Genomic DNA, 27500 nt, shown 5'->3' with positions numbered 1-27500 from the left:
ACACACACACACACACACACAGGGGACATATACATACGTACACACACACAGGGGACATATACATACGTACACACACATACACACACACAGGGGACATACACACATACAGGGACATATACATACGTACACAAACATATATGCACAGACTGGTACATATACATACACACACAAACCTATACATACATGCTCACACACAGACACACATACATGCGCAGACACATATGCATGCCACATATGATGCTTTGTTTGTAATAAACATCAACAATCTGAATACTTATTACAATCATTTTATATCAGCAAATAAGTGCTGTATTGCAACCGACCCACTTAGACAAATCATTTATAAAATAGTTTAATACAGTTAGCAAAATGTTCATTACTTTGCAGTTTTGTGTTACCTCACGATAAACCTCTTGGGTATATTTATTGTATCTTCTCTGCTGTAACCAATGAGTGAAACATATAAATGAGCTCCTGTGTGATCAAACAGTCGCTGTGTAGCATGTTGCAGTGTTAGTGGTCTAAAATATGCAGGATGCACTCCAGCCCCTCTAGGGACAGTAAAAAACACATCATTATCAGGGAAAATTCAGGTATACACATAATGAAAGTAATTTATGTTCCTATGAATAATTAAACTTTACAGTTTAACTTCGTTTGAATGAAAGCTACAAGGAAGCTATGTAACTTATGTGAAACAATATAAAGTAATAAACATTATTAAGCCATTTAAATTGATATTTAGAGACCTTATTGTTAGAAAGATTTGCCATGTAGCTGCCAGTATCTGCAGATAGTTGCACAGCTTTATTTATTCTTAAGTTGTAATGAAGCACACAGGGCTGATTATTTTGTGTTACTGATTACAGACCAGTTACTCACTATCTGACCACAGGAACGTTATCTGGATTGACTGAGATCCATCAGAAGGTGAGCTTTGCATATGTATAACGGCCGTGCTAAAGCTTTGTAATGTATGTGCAGTGACCTGATGCCCAAGACCACAACACTACACAATAAGCTGTACCAAACGCACCGTGTGATAATGTCTCTTATTAGATACTTTACTGTAAACAAACGTTAGACCTTTCAGGTTGACTTGTGCCAGAGATTTTTACTATAAAATGCAAAGGGCCGGAGTGTTTGTGTATTTGTTGTTTGTTTACAGTTTCCTCTGATCTCTGCTGCCTGTTCTTATCATCTCATAGTGTTATTTTACAATAGCATTAGTGGCACGTTCTGCGTCTGTATTGAACATTTGATCATTTCCAGCAGAGGCCAAGGAACGTTTGGGACTTGGGGACACCAACTGCTTACAGGACGGTCCCAGTAATGTTCCTTTGGTTCCCTGATGCAGACATAGTTCTGTCACTCCCTTGTTACAAGAGGGAGTCTGTGATCAGATGTTATCTCACACTATACGAGTGTATTCATGTTCTGTCATATAGATAGATCGTTTTGCAGTTAATTTAAAGGGATTTTCCAACACACGTGCTGCAATCAGATCCTGCCATGGTTACATTACTGACCCCAGATACCTATGTGTATAAAGGTCATTGTTCAGAGAGAACAGCAGTTTTTAGTAAACTTTTCAATATACTTCTATCAAATTTACTTTACCTTGGCATCTTTTGTTGAAAGCATACTTAGGTAGGCTCGGGAGCAGCAGTACTCTGCTAGGAGTTAGCTAGGGATTGGTGGCTGCACATCTATATGTGTCTTGTCATTGGCTCACCAGATATGTTCAGCTAGCTCCCAGGAGTGCAGTGATGCTGTGGAGCTGACTTTATCTATGTGTTTCTATGCTATAATACATTGCAGAGTTTTCTCTTTGCAAATGTATGTCCCTTTAAACTCTGCAAAAAGGTGAAACTCAGGAAGCACAAGCACTGAAGCTCCCAAGCAGAACACAGCCGGTCAGCCAATGAGAAGCAGCAGATGCACATAACATGCAGGACTTTTCCTATGTGTTTAATCCCTTGCGGGGGACCTAAGCTCAGTAATGCAAACATTAAACGAAATCTAAAAAAAATAAAAGAATTTTTTTATAAGTTAAAAAATAAGTTCACATTAAAGGGACAGTCAACACTAAAAATGTTGTTGTTTAAAAATATAGATAATCCCTTTATTACCCATTCCCCAGTTTTACACAACCAACACAGTTATAATAATACAAGTTTTACCTCTGTGATTGCCCTGTATCTAAGGCTTTGCAGACTGCTCCTTATCTCAGTTCTTTTAACAGACTTGCATTTTAGCCAATCAGTGCTGACTCCTAGGTAACTTCACGTGCATGAGCTCAATGTTATCTATATGCCACACATGAACTAACGCCCTCTAGTGGTGAAAAACTGTCAATGCATTCAGCTTAGAGGCGGCCTTCAAGGTCTAAGAAATTAGCATATGAGCCTACTTAGGTTTAGCTTTCAACTAAGAATACCAAGAGAACAAAGCAAAATTTGTGATAAAAGTAAATTGGAAAGTTGTTTAAAATTACATGCCCTATTTGAATCATGAATGTTTATTTTGGACTTGACTGTCCTTTAAATATTGTTACTGAAGTTTAGATGACAGTGCATAAGTAAAGCACATTTTTATTGCATATGTTTTATTTTTTTTGTTTCACACTTTCTGTGATTTTATTTTCAGCTCCAGGAGCGACAGCTGTACAGGTGAGATGATGTGTGCACCACTTGTTGTGAATGAGAATTCATCACTGCACTGACACATTAGCAGGGTCCCCGTATCTTCTATATGTCCAGGTCACACTGGCTGGTCCCCAGTATCTAATTGGTTTAAACAACAACATCAGGTTTAGCATCTCTCTGTTAGATTCTCTCTCTGCCCTGATTAGATTACTGCTGTACCCATTTATAGAAATCCCATTATCCTATCAGATTCCCAGCGCACACTCTGTATACCACACAGGTTTGCATCCTTTTCCACTATCAGACCATACATGATTCCTTCTCAAGAAGTGAAGAGGTCTCCCCTAGGTCACTCGTGCTCATAATGTCTCCAAAACGCACTTGAACTTTTTCCCTTTACAATGGGCAGTGTGTAAACCAAGGGTCCCCTGGACGTTTGAACCACTTTGCTCCTTATGTGTTATAACATTTGGTTCTTGTGCTTTTGTAATCTTTTATAGAAGCTCTGCGTTCCTACATCATGATTAATAAATATATAGATAGGCCTGTCTGTAGGTAAGCTCTCATACATGGTGATGCCTACTGAGAATATCATTTTCTCTCTTCTGGTGTCACTAGTAATTACAGTCTTGGCTAATACTATTCTATATATTTATTGCAATTACTCCATCTGCTCTGTATGTAAAGCTTATTAATAATACGGTAGCTGCATTTATATAGACAACAGGTCTAACAGTTTGCAAACAACCATTAGTTTTGTCACCAGACACCGTGGCTTCATACCCTATATTAGACTTGCCCCCCTAGATCAGGCTGTAATGCCTACTCCCCCTCTGACCTGTGTGTGCCGTACCTGCCTCTGATCAGCACCATCTTTATGTTTATGTTTATATTTGCTATAATCCCCCTATTACATTATAAATTCTTAGAAGCTATGGGGTAAATAAAACCAGAACTCAATAGTTAAAGGGACAGTATACACCGATTTTCATATAACTGCATCTGACACAACTATAAAGAATAATATGCACAGATACTGATATAAAAATCCAGTATAAAACCTTTTAAAAAATTACCTAGAAGCTTCCAGTTTAGCTCTGTTTATGAGATTAGGCTGGGACACCCAAGAAAAGGGGCTGAGAGCAGAGCCTCCTCCCTCCCCTGCATATAAAAAGACCCATTTTACAAAGGGAAGCAATCAGAAGTCTGTATACATCAGTATACATCTAAAACCTTGGGGCTTGGTTAGGAGTCTGAAAATCAGCACAATGTTATTTAAAAATAAGCAAAACTATACATTGTTTCAAAAAACTCCCAGATGAGCTGTATAAATGTATCATCTTCAAATAAAAATCTAGTGTACAATGTTTCAGGGATGTGAAATTCTTGTAAAATGTGTGTTATGTGTAAAACGCTGGCTATGAGGAAGCACTGCTACTCTGCCCTGCAGGGGGAAATATCTCTTCAAGGAGCGTACAGTAAATACTCACTGCAGGCACCTTTATTTACTGTTATTAGATGCATGGTCATTTGTCCCCGGTCACACTTTACTAGCCACAGGCCACTTTTATACATTATTCCATTACAAAAGATTGTACTGTTTGTTTTTTTACAGACCTGTCTGTTCCTATACTGAGTAATAGTTTAATTTTTATTTATGATCCGTGCTACTGTCCACCAATAGAGAGGGGGGAGTTCTGCTTATAAGCCAGTTAGAAATCTGTCCTTAAGGTCCAGTTACACTTCCTGTTAGTTTCAAAATAAAGCACTTTAACCTTTTTAGTAGGAAATATATATTTGTAACATGTTTAAATGCTGCCCCTCCGCCTGATAATTTGGGATGCACTAAGACAAGGCAAATCTCTGCGTTTAGTGTAAAGCAGTACAGGTATCTTATCTGATTCCTATAGATTTTAGTTTAACTACAAAGCGACACCAGCTTTGTTTTTGTACCATCAGCCTTATCATGCAGAGATGAAATGTGTGTTATGTGTAAAATGCCGACAATGAGGAACCACTGCTTCTGTACACTGCAGGATAGTAGTATCTCTGCAGGGAGCGTACAGTAAATACTGCAGGCACCTTTATTTACTGCTAAACACTGAACTATCAGAGATGTCTGATCACAATTGACCAAGCACCAGCCAGTGTTTGTTTTACGTTTATTTACTCCCTAGTCTCAGTGAGCCCCTCCCCATGTACTTGTGTGATAGTGCCCAGGACATCAGTTATCTGTCGGATAAGTTATTAACAAAAGGAATTGTGGAAGTTATATTGTTTCTATCTCATCTGTGTGTAACACTATAGGATGTGTATATATTTATATACATGAGTGTGCACTCATACTACATATATAAATCATACAGTACCATCTTGTGTGCACAGTACATCAGTGTGTAACACTATAGGATGTGTATATATTTATATACATGAGTGTGCACTAATACTACATATATAAATCATACAGTACCATCTTGTGTGTGCAGTACATTTATGTGTAACACTATAGGATGTGTATATATTTATATACATGAGAGCGCACTAATACTACATATATAAATCATACAGTACCATCTTGTACAGTACATCAGTGTGTAACGCTATAGGATGTGTATATATTTATATACATGAGTGTGCACTCATACTACATATATAAATCATACAGTACCATCTTGTGTGTACAGTACATCTGTGTGTAACACTATAGGATGTGTATATATTTATATACATGAGTGTGCACTAATACTACATATATAAATCATACAGTACCATCTTGTGTGTACAGTACATCAGTGTGTAACACTATAGGATGTGTATATATTTATATACATGAGTGCGCACTCATACTACATATATAAATCATACAGTACCATCTTGTACAGTACATCCGTGTGTAACACTATAGGATGATGTGTATATATTTATATAAATGATTGTGCACGAATACTATATATTTAAATCATACAGTACCATCTTGTGTCTTGTTCTCCAAACGTATAAATAGGAAAAAAAGAGGAAGTCGTTTCTTTATGATGAATAGGAGAAGTGAATGTATAGACCGTCGGGGTGCAGCATGCTCACGTGTTTTAAAGGGTATTGAAGTCAAACTTAATCATTTATGTCTTTAAAAAAAAGAAAAATGAATTTGTTTACCAAACGTGGTTCTTTCTTTTGATATCTTTAGCTTCTTTCCATGCAAGGACACTAAGGTAGACTCAGGAGTGTGCTCGTGACTTGAGCACTATATGGCAGAAGTATTTACAACAGTGTGTGTAACGTTTTCATTTACTGCTCATGATACGTGCACGCTCCTGCGCCTTCCTCAGTATGTTTTTATGGAAAGGAAGTAAGTTTCAACAAGAGACCAATTTGATCGTATATGTACATTGGAATGTTTTTTTTTTGGTTTTTGTAATTTGCAGTAATTTGCTCAATGACCGTTAAAGCTGGTACAATAATCTTTTAGTGTTTAAACAAGTTTTGTTGATGAGGTTCAGCAGATGTAAATGTGAAAATAGTTAATAACTTTACAAAACAAAGGTTAATGACACTATTAATATAACTATAGCCTCTGGCATGCAGGGCATAACAATAACCGGCTTACAAACTCAATAACCCTCTTATTGAATGAGGCGTGGGTGCTGCGTATGGTCTAATGTGCCCCCAAGAAAGTAACTGAAAACCGTAAAGAGGGCGTCATGTTTGCTCAAAATCACAACATAGTGTTTTAAGCGGTTTTCTGGATGTGTAGCAGACGCGAGTGCGATAAAGCAAGGAAGTAGCAAATGTGTCATTTGTGGGTAAAAACTCCTACTCTGGAATTAGAGAATGGGGACCACAGGCAGCTTCCAGTTGCCAATAATTGTCCATAATTGAGTTGTAGTTCTTTTTAGAAAGCTAGCTTGGGTCTGTACCCCTTTACCTTTCCCTTTAAACCCCACAGAAATTGACATTTTATGGCTTTTAGCAAACTGCTTAACCCAGTTTTGTATTCAAGAAATAAAAATAGTTTTACATTATACAAACTTTACAGTTAGGATCTATAGCTGTGTCTGCATGACCTGAAGTTCACATACCTAACATAATTTACTTGTGAAACAGGCCCAGAATCCTAGTAGCAGACTGCTAACTGGTAGCTTAGGTCACATTGCACTCTGCAGACTTTATTTTTAGATTTTAAGTATTTTTGTTGTTGTTGCTGCAAGCACAATAGAGCAGGGGCAGGGGGGGGGGGGGGTACAGCTGGGGGCCTGCTCTTTTACTTCTTATTCCTACTGTTATTTCTTGTGCCTCAGTTACATCTCTCTTTGCTGTGCATAAAGAACTGGACAAGTATAAAAGTGCCTTGCAAATTTAGAGCAGATGACACCCTAGGTGGGTTGTAATATAGTAACTAATATGTGCTCATTGCACTCCCAACACCCCTGTAGTTTTGGCTCAGGTGGCACATTAAATGGACATCGTACTTTAAAGCATAAAAAACAAAACGAGAAAACCAGTCTGTGCACAAATGGGCTCCTGCAAGGACAAGAGAAAGGTAACTGCAGACTCAAACTTACATAAAAATTTTTTTCTTCTTAAACAGGAAGAGTCCATAATTGCATTTATTACTTTTGGGAATTCAGAACCTGGCCACCAGGAGGAGGCATAGACACCCCAGCCAAAGGCTTAAATACCTCCCCTCACTTCGGTCATCCCCCAGTCATTCTTTGCCTTTCGTCACAGGAGGTTGGCAGAGAAGTGTCAGAAGATTGAGAGAGTCTCTTATGGAGGGTAGTACTCTTTTCGAAATGGGACTGGAGTTTTAAGTAATCCTGTCAGACTCTTAGTGAGAGCATGGATGAAGGTTAGAGTCCGGAGATGCTGGGAGAGTCTTTATGTGAAACCATCCCGACTCACATTAACAGCTCCTTGGCAATCAGCGTTGACGAGTTTGGCTGCCTGCCTTTATTCACTCAAGTCCATGTCAGAAGCGAGGCTACTATCTGTCACACTTAAAGGACTGTGTTCCTGTTCAACGGCGTAGATTCCGGTAAGATCATTTCATTTTATTTTGATATGTGAATGTGATGTTAACGAAAGAAGTCAGGGTCCCAGTTGGACTCCTTTATCTTAAGGAATCAAGGGTTAATATCTCCTGAGGGTGGTTATTGAACAGGGGGGACTTTAATCATGTTTGTTATGTGATTCTGTCTGGTAATGTGTAGTGTTACTTGGGCTCATGGCTATTCAGAACATAACGGCCTTATCAAAATCAGTTGGCGCTGTCTTTTTAGATTTGTGCGCCCTTTTTGTGACTTGCACGGTGCACCTCGTGACTGGGTGACGACGGAGAGAGTCTACTCGTTAGTTGTCTGGTCCACAGGAGGTGGTGAGTGCTCCAGCCATTGGGGGTGTAAGGTTCCGTTTAGTGCTTGTCCATTTTTGCAATCCCACAGTTATGGAGGGTTTTGATTTTTTTAGACACGGATATCTCCGCTTCGGAGAATGTGTCTTGCGAAGAATATGAAATGGCCCGGGTTATCCATGCCCATCGGTTATGTTCCGATTGCCATTCTAGAGTACTCTCTTCTCCCGAATCAGGGAACTTGGAGTGCGTTGAGCCATCTGCCCCAGAGGATTCAATTTTTTGTGAGGTGCCTGCCCCAGAACCTTCTTTTGCTACGCATGCAGGTGTCCCTATGGCCGTTACTCCTTCTCCGAAAGGTGGCTTGTTTCCTCCAGAGGTTACGGCACGGTTCCGCATGGCCATATCTATGGCGCTGGCTCATTTATATCTCCCAAGTGAAATATTTTTAAGGGCCCGTCGGGTGTGAGATCGCCTGATTCAGTTCGGCCTTCTGGGGAAGCGATGGCCCCTGAGTCTTCAGGGGCCCCAACCTCAGGGTCGGGGTCGTCCATCGATCCAGCGAGAGATAATTTTGCCTTCCGTTATAGGCTAGCACGTCTTCGTGTCCTACTAAGGCATGTTTTGGCAGTGCTGGAGGATTTCAGTCCTAGTGGGCCGAGGGATTCTCGGCCTTCTGTGCCGGATGGCAAGCTGGTGATGAAACCAATCTCCTTGACCTCTCCATTTTTTCTTTCTTTTATGTATCAGTTCCAGTTCTGAGCTCAGGAGAAGGGGGCCTCTGATCGGATGGTCCGGTTGGCATGCCCATTCTTCTTGGGCGTTCACCCGCGGGTGCTGCCTTACTTTTCTTTTGATCCAGATAGGATGTGTTTGATTTGTTTTTAAAGAGCTCATGTCTGATATAATTACCATTTTGGCAACGTTTTTTCTCTGGAACTGATACTTGCGATTTTGTTGTCGCGTGGGCACTTCCTCGGAAGTTGCGCATCTTTTGTTAAGAACATAGTTATGTTTCTAGTTCATATTATCGAAACTTCGGGTCGTTTTTTCTTGGACCTTTGGACAGTTCTGAATTGCTCCTGTACCAGACAGGTACTGGTCAAGCGCTAGCTGCTGTTCCTTGCGGTTCATGTCACCCTTGTGGTGCTGATATCCTTTTGGAATGTCTCTTTGACCTATTGATGCGGGATCCGGGCTCGAATCCTACTACAAGGTATGGGGCCTAGTGTTTAGATCCAATGCTTCTGGTAGGAAGGTTGTGAGCTCCAATCTAAGTTGGCCTTTTCTTGCAATTTGCTTTGAATACGTGACCGCCTTTTAATAGCTTTCTCGTGGTTTCTAGTGGTCCTTTTGGACTCGGAACCATGGTTTTCCATTCCTTTAGAGTTTGGAGATGTGGATCACCGCCGGAGGTCTGGAATACCGGTTTGGTGGACGTTTTGCGTTTTCGCTTCCGGATGTCGACGGAGTATAGATCAGGTAGTCAAGCATGTCTACAAAGGATTGTCTTAAGATCCAATGGTACTGGTTGCCATTTTCTTAGACCTGTTACAAGTTTTTCAGACTCTTGGGTTTAAGGCTGTTGCTGGTACCCTATGTCTAAGGACTTTGGATGGTGGAAGGCTCAGTCCTGGCTGCACTCCTAACCATAGGAGGCAGCTTAAGGGTTCCTCAGGAGGTTAGATCTTTTGATCGGTCCTGTTTCTCTGGGACTCTGACTTAGGACCATGTCTCTTGCCTGGAAACAGGCATGGGTGGTTCAGTTCAACCTTGGGGTTTGGATCTCATGCATGTCCCTTTGAAAGTTGTTTTTTTTTTTTTGGTTCCTGGGAGATAGATATCCTCCTGAAGTTTAAGCTTGAGGTCTCCCTGACGGGTCACTTCTTCTTCTGGGACATCTAATGCTTCCTTGTAGACTTTCAGGTGTCGTATCACCTGAGCTGGCGGTAATGACCAAGGGGTTTTGTCTTTAGGTAGGGTGTTTACCGTTTTTCTTTACTTCCTCTTCTCCTCACCTATGGTGGGGGATGAGTTTCTTGCGTTTGTTCTCCTTTGATTGGAGGTACCTCCGTGTCCGTGAAGGCCTGTGGGTCCTTGTTTTTCTCGCTTCTGAGGGTTTTTTTTTTCCCTTCCTTGCATATTCAGGTTCACGGGGCTGGATTCTGGTATTAGGACACGGTGGGTCAGAGTTCTATCTTCCTTTTGGCAATGTTTCTTCCTTAGGGAAGTCAGCCATGAAGGAACCTGAGCACGTAGTTCCTGTCATGGCTCATGGTAGCATGCCAGTTTTAAGTAAGTGGTCAGAGCTCTACTCCAGGGGTTTTGCTTCCTTGTAGACCCATCCCTTCTCTCCGGAGGTCTGGGCGGAGTTTTTGGTACCCTTTGTCTTAGGTCTTTACCAGCCTTTGGGCTGGGACCATTTCCTTGGAGTGAAGGTCATGGATCGGTCTGCTCTAAGTATTGACTGTGTACCTTTATTGAGTCTGTTCTCCCCTTTGGTGTGGGGGGGGGGGCTCTAGATGCCCATCTTTCTACTGGTGTCGTCTGCTGCTGGGATGAGATGCTCCTTGGAGTCCGGATATTTTCTAGACTGGAGCAGTTGCCGATAAACGGTAACGATGAGGTCCCACTATGGCTTAGGGTCAGCTTTGCTGCCTGGAGATTGATCATCGCGAGTTCTTGTTTAGAGGCTGCTCTGTGTTCTCACGGAGAGCTCTTTTTTAGCGGCTAGGACAGTTACCCTGTCTATGCTTATCTAATCTGATGGGTTTTCATCTTGACTATGATATAATGGGGAACTTGAGGATTTTTTAGAGCACCATAGGTTGTGTAGTGCTGTGTCTTGGATCAGTGGGTGGCCCTCTGGTCATTCTAGTGATCATTTTTTCCTGAGTATGGAATTTATCTTTCTGGTCCTTGCCCTTCTAGGGAGTTTGTCTACCTGGGCCGTGGTCCTGTAGCAACCTTGGGTTTGCTCTGAGTTTTGCTTTGGCGTTTTCTTTCTTTCCTTGTTGGATGGTCCTTTGGATCTCTTATTGGGTCCTCTGTTCTCCCTCTCGGGGGTAGATAGAGGTTCTTGTCCTTTAGGTGGGGGTACGTTTCATAGGTGTCTAGAGCCGCAGGGCTGGCTGCAGCCTATATAAACGTCACCAGTGAGACTGGGCTTATTTAACCCCACTGCATTAACTATTTTATACTATGCAGCCTCTCTATAACATATATAATAATGTGTACTGTACATCTGTACCTGTGGTTATCTCTGCAACCTATATAAATATCACCAGTGAGACTGGGCTTATTTAACCTCACTGCATTAACCATTTTATACAATGCAGCCTCTGTATGACATATATAATAATTTATACTGTACATCTGTACCTGTGGTTAACTCTGCAGCCTATATAGACGTTACCAGGGAGACTGGGCTTATTTAACCTCGCTGCATTAACTATTTTATACAATGCAGCCTCTCTATAACATAAATAATAATGTGTACTGTACATCTGTACCTGTGGTTATCTCTATATAAACGTCACCAGTGAGACTGGGCTTATTTAACCTCGCTGCATTAACTATTTTATACAATGCAGCCTCTGTATGACATATATAATAATGTGTACTGTACATCTGTACCTGTGGTTATCTCTGCAGCCTATATAGACGTTACCAGTGAGACTGGGCTTATTTAACCTCGCTGCATTAACCATTTTATACAATGCAGCCTCTGTATGACATATATAATCATTTATACTGTACATCTGTACCTGTGGTTATCTCAGCAGCCTATATAGACGTTACCAGTGAGACTGGGCTTATTTAACCTCACAGCATTAACCATTTTATACAATGCAGCCTCTGTATAACATATATAATAATGTGTACTGTACATCTGTACCTGTGGTTATCTCTGCAGCCTATATAGACGTTACCAGTGAGACTGGGCTTATTTAACCTCGCTGCATTAACCATTTTATACAATGCAGATGACAGAGCAGCCTCTGTATGACAGGAGTTTTTAAACACATGTCTGCTTTTAGATGACATAATAAAATAGCCGTCTCCCTTATTATTTTCATAAGTTGTGAAAAGCAATCTAAAAAATAAAGCTATTACGCCCTGTCCCTAATTACAATTAGTTTCTCAGAATAAATCGTCAGTAGTTTTTTTGCTTATGAGCCTGCTATATATATGACTACATTTGTGCCTCACATATGCAGGAGGATAGTGCTTAGCATAAAGGGACGTGCTGGCTTGTTCTCAACAGTACGTGCCACTATGTGAGGCTTATTCTACCTTTAGATCTTTAATGCTTGGGTGTATCACAGCGCAAGCCTTGCTATGGGTAGCTAATTACTGCATGACAAATGTCCCATTCAAGTGTTTTTCCCTTTTGTGAAAATACACCTAAAAAGAAGATGAATTATTGTGACAATCTATTGCAGTCTGTGTGTGAGGATCATGAGGACGTACTAGCCTGACTCCTGATACACAGATCAGTTAAAAGTCACCCTAAAGACAGTGATTTAACACTTTAGTTTACTATAACCAATAAACAAGCAGATCTCTGTATTGATCCAGCAGGGAGTTGTATCAGGTGACGTCTGTTAGAAGAGCAGATGAAAGTGAGGGTATGCGATTTTTAGCCCCGCCCCCTATGACGTACAGGAGGGGTCTCGTATAGGCTAGCCCTCCGCTGCCGAGTAAACCGGGTTAAAGATTCACACAAAAACCACTGTGTGCCAGGAGCGTTTCTCCCCCGGTACATAAGTACATGACACGTACATGACACAGCACCGCGCATACCTACCCGGCTGCACGTCACCTTCTGGCCGTTATTTCACCACCAGCTGTGCCCGTACTGCTCTCAACCTGCCTGCCTCCTACCCACCATACCCCAGCTCTCAGGCAGCAATAACAGTGCCTGGCAACGGCCGTACAAGGCTCCTCCCCAGAGATGTTGTAACCTACCGAGGTACCACCCAGCTGTGTGCCAGGGGCTTTGTCACCCAATAAACTAATAGCTCGGGGAGGGGCCACAGCTCAAACTTTATAGATTTGTCTTCCTAGATATGTGTATTGGTTTAGTATGTGTTTAACCACCGTGTGCTGAGGGAACATATTAGTGACTACTTGTGGCATGAGCTCTTAGTCATGTATATAGAACTGAGTGTACATATGTATTACCTGTAGTCAGGTACCTGTGACTGTGTGTGTGTGTGTAATATATATATATATATGTTTGTGTGTGTGTGTAATATATATATATATATATATATATACACACACACATCTATATAAACGTATTACCTGTAGTCAGGTACCTGTGGCTGTGTGTGTGTGTGTAATATATATATATATATATATATATATATACACACACACACACATCTATATAAACGTATTACTTGCACGTCAGGTACCTGTGACTGTGTGTGTGTGTGTGTGTAATATATATATATATATATATATATATATATACACACACACCTGTGACTGTGTGTGTGTGTGTGTAATATATATATACACACACACATCTATATAAACGTATTACCTGCACGTCAGGTACCTCTGACTGTGTGTGTGTGTAATATATATATACACACACACATCTATATAAACCTATTACTTGCACGTCAGGTATCTGTTTGCACTTATATTTTATTTAAACTAGTTTTGTTGTGTGCATTTCTTTCATGTAATTGGCAAGAGTCCATGAGCTAGTGACATATGGGATATACAATCCTACCAGGAGGGGCATAGTTTCCCAAACCTCATAATGCCTATAAATACACCCCTCACCACACCCACAATTCAGTTTTACAAACTTTGCCTCCTATTAAGGCGGGGAAGTAAGTTTGTGCTTGATTTCTATGATTTCTTCTATGATAAGCGCTTCTAAGCATTTTGAAGCCCAATTCCTCTCAGAGTACAGTGTTTGTCAGAGGGATGTGAAGAGAGTATCGCCTATTGATTTTATGGTTTTCCTCGCAGGAAATCTTTTCAAAGGTTCTCTGTTATTGGTCATAGGGATTCATCTCCTACCTCCCTTTTCAGATCGACGATATACTCTTATATACCATTACCTCTGCTGAAACTTTTTCAGTACTGGCTTGGCTATCTGCTAAATGTGGATGGGTGTCTTTCGGTAAGTATGTTTTTCTTATTTAAGACACTCTCAGCTATGGTTTGGCACTTTATGTATTAATATAAATTTTTAAATATATGTATTTTACTTATATTTGCCGTGAGTCAGGTCTATGTATATTTCCTTTTGCAGACTGTCGGTTTCAGTTTCAGTTTGGGAAGCATATTTAGGAAGTTATTTGTCTTACCTGGGGTATAGTCCTTTTTTCAAATTCACTGTTTTTTCTTTTAATTTTTTTGGCGCGAAGGTACATCTTTGATGACGCAAGTTCGTCATTTCCGTCGTCTTAGTTGACGCCAGGTTTGCTTGCATGTATGTATGTTGTTGGCGCCAAAACATTTTTCAACTTCCTTTTGCGTTGTGTGTCATACTTGGAGCCAAAAAATGTAGTTTATTTTTCACCCCACTTCCTATATGCCTCTTGCCTTCTATATGCTCAGAGGGCTATTCTGTTTGCATTTTTTCCATTCCTGAAACTGCCATATAAGGAAATTGTATATTTTGCTTTAATGTTGTTTTTTCTTTTACATTTTGCAAGATGTCTCAATCTGATCCTGTCTCAGAAGCAACTGTTGGAACCCTGCTGCATGAACACAGTTCTCCCAAAGCTAACTTTATCTGTTGTAAATTAGCTGAGAATATATCTAGTACTTTCCATCAGTACTAGTACAGTTTCTGTTGTTCCTTTAACATCTAATGTACATCATATCCCTGTTGATATGAAAAATTATATTGCTGATGCGATACAGAAGGCTTTGTCTGTTATTCCGCCTTCTAAAAAACGTAAAAGGTCTTTTAAAACTTCTCATAAATTTGATGAAATTTCTAATGACTGACAACATACTGAAATATCCTCCTCAGACATTGACACTGACAAATGTATTTATCTTTTCAAGATTGAGTATATTCGTTCCTTGTTGAAAGAAGTGTTGGTTACTTTGGATATTGAGGAGTCTAGTCCTCTTGATATCAAAACTAGTAAACGTTTAAATTCTGTTTATAAACCTCCTGTGGTTACTCCTGGGGTTTTTCCAGTTCCTGATGCTATTTCTGATGTGATTGCTAAGGAATGGATTTAGCCTGCTACTTATTTTAGGTTTAAAAGGTTGTACCCTTTGCCAGTGGCTAGATTAGAGTTTTGGGAAAAAGTCCCCAAAATTGATGGGACAATTTCTACTCTTGCCAAACGTACTACTATTCCTATGTAAGACAGTACTTCTTTTAAAGATCCTTTAGATAGGAAACTTGAATCTTATCTAAGGAAAGCTTATTAATATTCTGGCTATTTTATCAGGCCTGCCATTGCTATGGCTGATTTTGCGGCTGCACCAACCTTTTGGTTGGATAGTTTTGCGCAACAGGAAACAGATCCTGATTTGTCTAGCATTGTTCGTTTGCTTCAACATGCTAATCATTTTATCTGTGATGCTATTTTTGATATCGTCAAAATTGATGTTAAATCTATGTATTTAGCTATTTTAGATAGAAGAGCTTTATGGCTCAATTCTTGGAATGCTGACATGGTATCTAATTCTAGATTACTATCTCTTTCTTTCCAAGGTAATAATTTTTTTGGTTCTCAGTTGGATTCAATTATTTGAACTATCACTGGAGGGAAGGGAGATTTTATGCCTCAGGATAAAAGATCTAAGGGTAAATCTAAAGCTTCTAATCGTTTTCGTTCTTTTCGACAGAACAAGGAACAGAAAACCAATCCTTCCCCTAAAGACTCTTGTTCCAATTGGAAACCTTCTTCAAGTTGGAATAAATCCAAGCCTTTTAAGAAACCAAAGCCAGCCCCCAAGTCTGCATGAAAGTGCGGCCCTCGCTCCAGTTCAGCTAGTGGGGAGCAGATAGAAATTATTTCAAGACATTTGGGGCAGATTCTGTTCAAAAATCAGTGGATTCAGAGTATTGTCTCTCAAGGGTATAGAATAGGATTCAGAGTAAGACCACCTGTGAGAAGATTCTTTCTCTCTCACGTTCCAGCAAATCCGGTGAAGGCTCAGGCTTTTCTGAAGTCTGTTTCAGATCTAGAGCTTTCAGCTGTAATAATACCAGTTCCGTTTCAGGAACAGGGTCTGGGGTTTTATTCAAATCTATTCTTTGTCCCAAAGAAAGAAAATTTATTCAGGCCAGTTCTGAATCTGAAGTTTTTGAATTGTTTTGTAAGAGTCCAAACTTTCAAGATGGTGACTATAAGGACTATTTTGCCTTTTGTTCAGCAAGGTCATATGTCTACGATAGACTTACAGGATGCATATCTTCACATTCCGATTCATCCAGACCACTATCAGTTTCTGAGATTCTCTTTTCTAGAAAAGTATTACCAATTTGTCGCTCTTCCATTTGGCCTAGCAACAGCTCCAAGGATCTTTTCAAAGGTTCTCGGTGCTCTTCTATCTGTAATCAGAGGACGGGGTATTGCGGTGTTTCCTTATTTGGACGATATCTTGGTTCTAGCTCAGTCTTTACATTTAGCCGAATCTCACATGAATCAACTAATGTTGTTTCTTCAAAGACATGGTTGGAGGATCAATTTACCAAAGAGTTTCTTGATTCCTCAAACAAGGGTCACCTTTTTAGATTTCCAGATAGATTCAGTGTCCATGACTTTGTCCTTAACAGATAAAAGACAAATGAAATTGCTGAATCAATGGTGCAGGCATTATACTCGGATATCACAATTGATATACTTATATCCCAACATTCAACTCTCTCTGACTTGGTGGTTAGACCATTGTCGTTTAATTCAGGGGGCCTCTTTTGTTTGTCCTACCTGGACTGTGATCACAACAGATGCAAGTCTTTCAGGTTGGGGAGCTGTCTGGGGATCTTTGACAGCACAAGGGGTTTGGAAACCTCAAGAGGCGAGGTTACCAATCAATATTTTAGAACTCTGTGCTATTTTCAGGGCTCTTCAGGTTTGGCCTCTGTTAAAGAGAGAACCATTCATTTGTTTTCATGCGGACAATAACACAACTGTGGCATATGTCAATCATCAGGGTGGGACTCACAGTCCCCTAGCTATGAAAGAAGTATCTCGGATACTTTCTTGGGCAGAATCCAGCTCTTGTCTAATTTCTCCGGTGCATATCCCAGGTGTAGACAATTGGGAATCGGATTATCTCAGCCGTCAGACCTTACATCCATGGGAGTGGTCTCTCCATCCAGATGTATTTTGTCAGATTGTACAGATGTGGGGTCTTCCAGAAATAGATCTCATGGCTTCTCATCTAAACAAGAAACTTCCCAGGTACCTGTCCAGGTCCAGGGATCCTCAGACGGAGATGGTGGATGCTTTAGCAGTTCCTTGGTTTTGCCAACCTGCTTATAGCTTTCCGCCTCTAGTTCTTCTTCCAAAAGTGATCTCCAAGATCATTATTTAACATTTGCATGTGTTTCTGATAGCACCAGCGTGGCCTCACAGGTTTTGGTATGCAGATCTTATTCAGATGTCCAGTTGCCAGCCTTGGCCACTTCCTCTAAGACTAGACCTTCTGTCTCAAGGGCCGTTTTTCCATCAGGATCTCATATCGTTAAATTTGAAGGTATGGAAATTGAACGCTTAGTGCTTAGTCATAGAGGTTTCTCTGACTCAGTGATTAATACTATGATACAGGCTTGTAAGTCTGTTTCAAGATAGAGTTATTATCGAGTTTGCAATACCTATATATGTCATGGTGTTCTCATAAATTCTCCTGGCATTCTTTCAGAATTCCTAGAATTTTACAGTTTCTTCAGGTTGGTTTGGATAAAGGTTTGTCTGGAAATACTTTGAAGTGACAAATCTCTGCTCTTTCTGTTTTATTTTATAGAAAGATTGCTAAGCTTCCTGATATTCACTGTTTTGTTCAGGCTTTGGTTCATATCAAGCCTGTTATTAAATCAATCTCTCCTCCTTGGAGTCTTAATTTGGTTTTGATGACTTTGCAGGCTACTCCTTTTGAGCCTATGCATTTTTTGGATATTAAACTTGATATGGTATAAACAGATATCAAGGGTTAATACCAGATGAAAGATGTCCTGAATATGGGATCAGCAACTCACAACCCAGCTAATTCCCCCCTCAAACATGAGACCAGGCTCCACATTGAAGGTAAAAACAGAATGTGTTTTATTGAGGGCTATATGCCCAGTATTTATGCAGGTCTGAGACCAGATGGGGGGTTGAAAGAGTATTGTACATTAGATAGAGGGAAAACGCCCTTTTAAATAGAACCAAATAAACAATTTAAACACAAGAAAACAATGGAGTCCTTCTTATCACCTAGCAGTCTGACTCTGGAGTTGATTAAACAATGTGAATGCTTATCACTAAAACTTAATTACAGTAAACAATAGCTGCTGCCAGGACCTGTCTTTTAGAAAATAGTTTCTCAAAGCTGAACCAAGTTAACCCTTCCAGTACTGACAGAGGAGTCTGTTATATGGCTCCCTCCTGGTGGGACACTCCGGCAGACCCGGCTTGACCCTTTGGCGGGTTAACTTGGGGATGACCAGACTAGGAGGTGGTAGGCATGTCAGTTTGCCGGGACAATCCATCTGCATTCCCGTTTTGCTTACCGGGCCGGTAGCTGATGGTGAAGTTATAGGGTTGGAGGGCTAAACTCCACCGCAGCAATCTACCATTGTCTCCTGAGACCCGGTTAAGCCAGACTAAGGGATTGTGGTCCGTTATGAGAGAGAATTCCTGTCCGTATAAATAAGGGTTCAACTTCTTCAGTGCCCAGACCAGGGCTAAACATTCCTTCTCTACTGCCGCATAACTTCTCTAGGTAACAACTTTCTGCTTAGGTATGCGACAGGGTGCTCTCCTCCATCCTCCCTGACTTGGCTCAGCACAGCCCCCAGTCCATACATGGAAGCATCTGTATGAATGAGAAAACGTTTGTTAGGGACTGGGGCAGGCAAGACAGGGGCATTCACAAGAGCCTGCTTCAGTGCCTGAAACGCGGCTTCACAAGCTGGAGACCACAGGACCTGTTTAGAAGGTTCTTTTTAGTCAGGTCAGTCAGGGGCTTGGCGATAGTACTGTAGTCCGGGACAAAACGTCGGTAATAACCGGCCGTCCCCAGGATGGCTAGCACTTGGGTTTTAGTAATAGGTGTGGGCCAGTTAGCCACAGCCTCTACCTTGGCTGGCTCCCCTGGGCCACCTGGAGATTATCCCTTACCATCAGGGACAGTTTCTCCATGTGGTCCCGGAGTTCCAGGACATATGGTACTATGGGGATCCCCTCCTGCTCTGTTTCTCCCTCCCAGTGTCCTCTAATGAGATCCAGGGGTCCGCGGACCCTTCTCCCATAGAGTAACTCAAAGGGAGAGAACCCAGTAGATTCCTGGGGCACCTCTCTGTACGCAAATAACAGATGAGGCAGGAATCGTTCCCAGTCTCTGCAAGTGTCAGTAAAGGTCCTCAGCATCTGCTTGAGGGTGCCATTAAAGCGCTCGCAGAGATCGTTAGTCTGTGGGTGATAAGGCGAACTGAGCAATGGTTTAATGCCGCACACCTTCCACAGCTGCTGGGTGAGCACAGCGGTAAACTGGGTCCCCTGATCGGAGAGAATCTCCTTAGGGAACCCGACCCTAGTAAAAACCTTAACCAGGGCGTCAGCTACTGTCTCTGCCTCTATATTCGACAGTGCTACTGCCTCTGGGTAACGAGTGGCATAGTCCACCACGGTGAGAATATACCTTTTACCTGATGGACTAGCTCTGGCCAGTGGACCCACAATGTCAACGGCTATGCGGGAAAAGGGTTCCCCAATGACAGGCATAGACATAAGCCTAGCTTTTGGGTGATCCCCCCGCTTACCCACCCGTTGACAGGTGTCACAAGTACTACAATATACCTGCACATCTCGGTTAAAATTGGGCCAGAAGAAATTTTGGGTGATCCTATGAGCTGTGCGGCGGGACCCTAGATGTCCAGCTAATGGTACATCATGCCCAATCCGCAGAATCTCTTGCCGGTATTTCGCAGGCACCACCAGCTGCCGATTCTGCGGAGGGGCAGTACTTTTCTGGGCAGGTTTGGGGATTCTATATAGCCTATCCCCCACCCACTCATAACGTTCCCCATCTACCCCCTCTTCTCCAGCATCTGCCCTAGCCCTGTACTTCTGAAGGGTCGGATCTTCCCGGGTTTCCCTCCCGTACGTCTCTTGGGTATCCCAGCCTAAGGGGGCCTGATCTAGGGTACAAGTCGGCGGAGAGAGTCTTACCTGGGTCTCAGCAGCAGTTGGGTCGGTCTCGGCGGCACGGGTCTGGGCACGGGTAGTCACAGGGTTAACATCAGCGGGACCCATTGGAGCGTAGGCAGAAACAAGGGGGGCCAAGTCATTTCCAAGGAGAACATCAGCTGGTAAATCCTTCGTGACCCCCACATTCACATGTCTAGCGCCCACTCCCTAATCCAAATGTACCCGGGCAACAGGTAGGCAGAACACAGCGCCCCCTGCTACCCGCACAGCCACAGTGTCTCAGTATGCTGGTTCTCGGACACCATGGTGTTTTGGAGCAAGGTCATGGTAGCACCAGTATCCCGTAGACCACTGACCTCCTTCCCATTCACTTTAACCAGTTGCCGGTGCTGTTGTCGGTTATCCCGGTTGGCAGCTTGCACGGGGTCTGCTTCATGTAGGATGCCCCAGCATTCTTCCTTCTCTACGCAGTGGGCAGCAGGCTGAGGGTTACGTGGGTTTCCGCTGGCGGGTCTCCTCCAGGACTGTGCTTGGTTCGCTGTGTTTAGAGGACACTCTGGTCTTTTGTGCCCTAGTTGCTTACATCCAAAGCACCGAATAGGCTGTGAGTAGTCCCGTGAGTTGAACCGGGCTGTCTGTGGATAGTTCGTGGCTGAAGGCGGTGTGGTATAGCGGTGCGCCGGGGGTTGGTAACTGGTAGCTGCTGGGGTGACTGTGGGTCTGTACTCTACTCTGGCAGGGGGCTTAGTGGTAGCAGTGTCCAGTTTGCGGGCATCCGTATACTCATCTGCCAGGCGAGCAGCTTCATGCAGGGTGGAGGGTTTACGGTCCCGAACCCACTCTCTAACTCCTGCGGATAATTTGTCAAAGCAATGTTCCAACAGGAATAGCTGCAGCACCTCTTCCCCAGATACGGCTTGGCACCCCGCCATCCAGTGAGCTGCTGTGCGGTGCACCTTACATGCCCACTCAACGTAGGAATCACCAGCTAATTTAATAGTGTCTCTGAACCGCCTCCTGTATGCCTCCGGTGTAACCCCATACCTGGAGAGCAGAGCCTCTTTTACAGCATTATAATCCCTGACTTCCTCATCTGGAATGGCCCGAAAAGCCTCGCTGGCCCGGGCCGGATAATTTTCCGGATAATATCGTGACCCAGTCCACTGCGGGTACCTTGTGTAGTGCACATTGCCTCTCAAAATCCGCATGGTACCCATCAATCTCTCCTTCTGTTTCCAGGAAGTTTTTAAAAACTGCAAAATGTACTTTTCTCTTTTCCACTGGGGTGGCTGTGACTTGGGCTGCTGCAGCGCCGCTTTGGCGAAGTAGGTTGGCCTCCACAGCGGCTATGACCTGGTCGATAATTTCCGCAGACGGGTTGGGGCCATAATGTGCCAGTCTTATTTTGACCGCCCGGTCAAAGCTTGCTTCTTCGGGGGTTCTGTCTGATATGCTGGGCTCATTGGTTCCTTCGGGTCCTGGTACTCCGTCCATCTCGGTCAGTATTGTAATAATCTCCCTCTTCCTGAGGTTACTGGTTTGTTGGCCCCGTTGTTCTAGCAGGTCTTTAAGGGTAGCTCTTTCTCCTGTTAAGTGTAGTCAGTCCACGGGTCATCCATTACTTATGGGATTATATCTCCTCCCTAACAGGAAGTGCAAGAGGATCAAACAAGCAGAGCTGCTATATAGCTCCTCCCCTCTACGTCATATCCAGTCATTCTCTTGCACCTAACTAAAGATAGGACGTGTGAGAGGACTGTGGTGTGTTAAACTTAGTTTTTATTTCTTCAATCAAAAGTTTGTTATTTTAAACGGCACCGGAGTGTGTTGTTTGTTCTCAGGCAGCATTAGAAGAAGAATCTACCTGAGTTTGTCTATGATCTTAGCGGTCGTAACTAAGATCCACTTGCTGTTCTCGGCCATTCTGAGGAGTGAGGTAACTTCAGAACAGGGGATAGCATGCAGGGCCCACCTGCAAGGAGGTATGTGCAGTAAATTATTTTCTAAGGAATGGAATTGACTGAGAAAATACTGCTAATACCGATGTAATGTAAGTGCAGCCTTAAATGCAGTAGTAGCGACTGGTATCAGGCTGATATGTATGTATGTATACTCTGAGGTATTTCTGGGGAATGGAATTTCACTAAGAAAATACTGTCAATATTAAAGTAATATTTGAGCCTGCACTGCAGTGAAAGCGACTAGCAGCAGGCTTATTAATAAAACTTCATAATTTTCAATTTTTAAAACGTTTACTGGCATGTTAATCGTTTTTTAATCGAGGTACTTGGTGATAAAACTTTATGGGCATGATTTTTACCACTTGGCTGTCGTTTTTTTCTGAATATAAACAGTTTACTGAGCTTCCCCACTGTTGTAATATGAGTGGGAGGGGCCTATTTTAGCGCTTTATTGCGCAGTAAAAATTTTGTCACAGTCTTCCTATTTCTTCCTCCATGATCCAGGACGTCTCTACAGAGCCCAGGGGTCTCCAAAACTAGTTTTGTGGGAGGTAATCAGTCACAGCAGACCTGTGACAGTGTGTTTGACTGTGATAAAAACGTTTATTATTTCAACTGTTATCCGTTTTGGGTATTAAGGGGTTAATCATCCTTTTGCTGGTGGGTGCAATCCTCTGCTAACTTTATACATTTTCTGTTAAAATTTGGTTGTTTTAACATATTTGGTTCATTGTTAATTCAACTGTGTTACATTTTTATGTTTTCTTAAAAGCGCAGTAGCATTTTTTATATAGCTTGTAAATTTATTTAAAAGTTTTTTTTCCAAGCTTGCTAGTGTTATTGCTAGTCTGTTTAAACATGTCTGACACAAATGAATCTGTTTGTTCATTATGTTTAAAGGCCAATGTGGAGCCCAATAGAAATTTGTGCACTCAATGTATAGATGTTACTTTGAATAAAAGTCAAACTTTATATGTTAAAAAAATATCACCAGACAACGAGGGGGAAGTTATGCCGACTAACTCTCCTCACATGTCAGTACCTTCGCCTCCCGCTCAGGAGGTGCGTGATATTGTGGCGCCAAGTACATCAGGGCGGCCCATACAAATCACTTTGCAAGACATGGCTAATGTTATGACTGAAGTACTATCTAAATTGCCAGAATTAAGAGGTAAACGCGATCACTCTGGGGTAAGAACAGAGTGCGCTGATAATAATAGAGCCATGTCTGATACTGCGTCACAATTTGCAGAACATGAGGACGGAGAGCTTCATTCTGTGGGTGACGGATCTGATCCAAGTAAACTGGATTCAGACATTTCAAATTTTAAATTTAAGCTTGAGAACCTCCGTGTATTACTAGGGGAGGTATTAGCGGCTCTGAATGATTGTAACACGGTTGCAATTCCAGAGAAAGTATGTAGGCTGGATAAATATTTTGCGGTATCGACGTGTACTGACGTTTTTCCTATACCTAAAAGGCTTACAGAAATTGTTAACAAGGAGTGGGATAGACCCGGTGTGCCCTTTTCACCCCCTCCTATATTTAGAAAAATGTTTCCAATAGACGCCACCACACGGGACCTATGGCAGACGGTCCCTAAGGTGGAAGGAGCAGTTTCTACTCTGGCTAAGCGCACCACTATCCCGGTGGAGGATAGCTGTGCTTTTTCAGATCCAATGGATAAAATGTTAGAGGGTTACCTTAAGAAAATGTTTGTTCAGCAAGGTTTTATATTACAACCCCTTGCATGCATCGCGCCTGTCACTGCTGCGGCGGCATTCTGGTTTGAGTCTCTGGAAGAGACCCTTAGCACAGCTCCATTGGATGAGATTATGAACAAGCTTAAAGCCCTTAAGCTAGCTAATTCATTTATTTCTGATGCCGTAGTACACTTAACCAAACTTACGGCTAAGAACTCCGGATTCGCCATTCAAGCGCGTAGAGCGCTGTGGCTTAAATCCTGGTCAGCTGATGTGACTTCTAAATCTAAATTTCTTAATATTCCTTTCAAAGGGCAGACATTATTCGGACTCAGCCTGAAAGAAATTATCGCTGACATTACTGGAGGTAAGGGCCATGCCCTGCCTCAAGACAGGGCCAAACCAAAGGCTAAACAGTCTAATTTTCGTGCCTTTCGTAACTTCAAGGCAGGAGCAGCATCAACTTCCTCTGCTCCAAGACAGGAAGGAACTGTTGCTCGCTACAGACAGGGCTGGAAACCTAACCAGTCCTGGAACAAGGGCAAGCAGGCCAGAAAACCTGCTACTGCCCCTAAGACAGCATGAAGTGAGGGCCCCCGATCCGGAAACGGATCTAGTGGGGGGCAGACTTTCTCTCTTCGCCCAGGTTTGGGCAAGAGATGTCCAGGATCCCTGGGCGTTGGAGATCATATCTCAGGGATATCTTCTGGACTTCAAAGCTTCTCCTCCACAAGGGAGATTTCATCTTTCAAGGTTATCAGCAAACCAGATAAAGAAAGAGGCGTTTCTACGCTGTGTACAAGACCTCTTACTAATGGGAGTGATCCACCCAGTTCCGCGGTCGGAACACGGCAAGGATTCTATTCAAATCTGTTTGTGGTTCCCAAAAAAGAGGCAACCTTCAGACCAATCTTGGATCCTAAACAAATTCCTAAGAGTTCCATCGTTCAAAATGGAAACTATTCGAACCATCTTACCCATGATCCAAGAGGGTCAGTACATGACCACAGTGGATTTAAAGGATGCCTACCTTCACATACCGATTCACAAGGATCATTACCGGTATCTAAGATTTGCCTTCCTAAACAGGCATTACCAGTTTGTAGCTCTTCCCTTCGGGTTAGCTACGGCTCCAAGAATCTTTACAAAGGTTCTGGGCTCTCTTCTGGCGGTACTAAGACCGTGAGGCATAGCGGTAGCTCCGTACCTAGACGACATTCTGATACAAGCGTCAAGTTTCCAAACTGCCAAGTATCATACAGAGTTAGTTCTGGCATTTCTAAGGTCGCATGGGTGGAAGGTGAACGTAGAAAAGAGTTCTCTATTGCCACTCACAAGAGTTCCAATTCTAGGGACTCTTATAGATTCTGTAGAAATGAAAATTTACCTGACGGAGGACAGGTTATCAAAACTTCTAAATGCTTGCCGTGTCCTTCATTCCATTCAACACCCGTCAGTGGCTCAGTGCATGGAGGTAATCGGCTTAATGGTAGCGGCAATGGACATAGTACCATTTGCGCGCCTGCATCTCAGACCGCTGCAATTGTGCAGTGGAATGGGGATTACTCAGATTTGTCCCCTCTGCTAAATCTGGATCAAGAGACCGGAGATTCTCTTCTATGGTGGCTTTCTCGGCCACATCTGTCCAAGGGGATGCCCTTCCGCAGGCCAGATTGGACGATTGTAACAACGGACGCCAGCCTTCTAGGTTGGGGCGCAGTCTGGAATTCCCTGAAGTCTCAGGGATCATGGACTCAGGAGGAGAGACTCCTTCCAATAAACATTCTGGAATTAAGAGCAATTTTCAATGCTCTTCTGGCTTGGCCTCAGTTAGCAACTCTGAGGTTCATCAGGTTTCAGTCGGACAACATCACGACTGTGGCTTACATCAACCATCAAGGAGGAACAAGGAGTTCCCTAGCGATGATGGAAGTCTCAAAGATAATTCGCTGGGCAGAGTCTCACTCTTGCCACCTGTCAGCGATCCACATCCCAGGCGTGGAGAACTGGGAGGCGGATTTTCTAAGTCGCCAGACCTTTCATCCGGGGGAGTGGGAACTTCATCCTGAGGTGTTTGCCCAACTGCTTCATCTTTGGGGCAAACCAGATCTGGATCTCATGGCGTCTCGCCAGAACGCCAAGCTTCCTTGTTACGGATCCAGGTCCAGGGACCCGGGAGCGGTACTGATAGATGCTCTGACAGCACCTTGGGTCTTCAACATGGCTTATGTGTTTCCACCTTTCCCGATGCTTTCTCGATTGATTGCCAGGCCACGCAGGACCTGGTATGCAGATCTAGTGGACATGTCGTCCTGTCCACCATGGTCTCTGCCTCTGAGACAGGACCTTCTGATTCAGGGTCCTTTCAAACATCCAAATCTAATTTCTTTGAGGCTGACTGCATGGAGATTGAACGATTGATTCTATCAAAGCGTGGATTCTCGGAGTCAGTGATTGATACCTTAATACAGGCTAGGAAACCTGTTACCAGGAAAATTTACCATAAAATATGGCGTACATACTTATATTGGTGCGAATCCAAGAGTTACTCATGGAGTAAGGTTAGGATTCCTAGGATATTGTCTTTTCTACAAGAAGGTTTAGAAAAGGGTTTATCTGCTAGTTCGTTAAAGGGACAGATTTCAGCTCTGTCTATCCTTTTACACAAACGTCTGGCAGAAGTTCCAGACGTTCAGGCTTTTTGTCAGGCTTTGACTAGGATTAAGCCTGTGTTTAAGACTGTTGCTCCGCCGTGGAGCTTAAACTTAGTTCTTAACGTTCTGCAAGGTGTTCCGTTTGAACCCCTTCATTCCATCGATATCAAGCTGTTATCTTGGAAAGTTCTGTTTTTAATGGCTATTTCCTCGGCTCGAAGAGTCTCTGAGTTATCGGCCTTACATTGTGATTCTCCTTATCTGATTTTTCATTCAGACAAGGTAGTTCTGCGTACTAAACCTGGGTTCTTACCTAAGGTAGTCACTAACAAGAATATCAATCAAGAGATTGTTGTTCCATCATTGTGCCCTAACCCTTTTTCAAAGAAGGAACGACTTTTGCACAATCTGGACGTCGTCCATGCCCTGAAATTTTATTTGCAGGCAACTAAAGATTTTCGTCAAACTTCTTCCCTGTTTGTCGTTTATTCTGGACAGAGGAGAGGTCAAAAAGCTTCGGCTACCTCTCTCTCTTTTTGGCTTTGTAGCATAATACGTTTAGCCTATGAGACTGCTGGACAGCAGCCTCCTGAAAGGATTACAGCTCATTCTACTAGAGCTGTGGCTTCCACTTGGGCCTTTAAGAATGAGGCCTCTGTTGAACAGATTTGCAAGGCTGCAACTTGGTCTTCACTTCACACTTTTTCAAAATTTTACAAATTTGACACTTTTGCTTCTTCGGAGGCTGTTTTTGGGAGAAAGGTTCTACAGGCAGTGGTTCCTTCCGTGTAAAGATCCTGCCTGTCCCTCCCATCATCCGTGTACTTTTAGCT

General features: G+C 42.6%; 1 protein-coding gene across 1 annotated transcript in view; it reads left to right on the top strand.

Moving 5' to 3' along the window:
- Positions 1 to 27500, top strand: part of TBCD (tubulin folding cofactor D) — a 1563032-nt gene that overhangs the window by 645645 nt on the left and 889887 nt on the right. Inside the window, exons 23-24 of the mRNA XM_053710319.1 lie at positions 870 to 930; positions 2650 to 2672. Coding sequence (XP_053566294.1) covers positions 870 to 930; positions 2650 to 2672 — 84 coding nt within the window. The remainder of the gene's footprint in view (positions 1 to 869; positions 931 to 2649; positions 2673 to 27500) is intronic.

Source organism: Bombina bombina, chromosome 1 (assembly GCF_027579735.1).
Source record: "Bombina bombina isolate aBomBom1 chromosome 1, aBomBom1.pri, whole genome shotgun sequence".
In the NCBI taxonomy this organism is placed as follows: Eukaryota; Metazoa; Chordata; class Amphibia; order Anura; family Bombinatoridae; genus Bombina; species Bombina bombina.
This window is presented reverse-complemented; position numbering and strand designations above follow the sequence as displayed.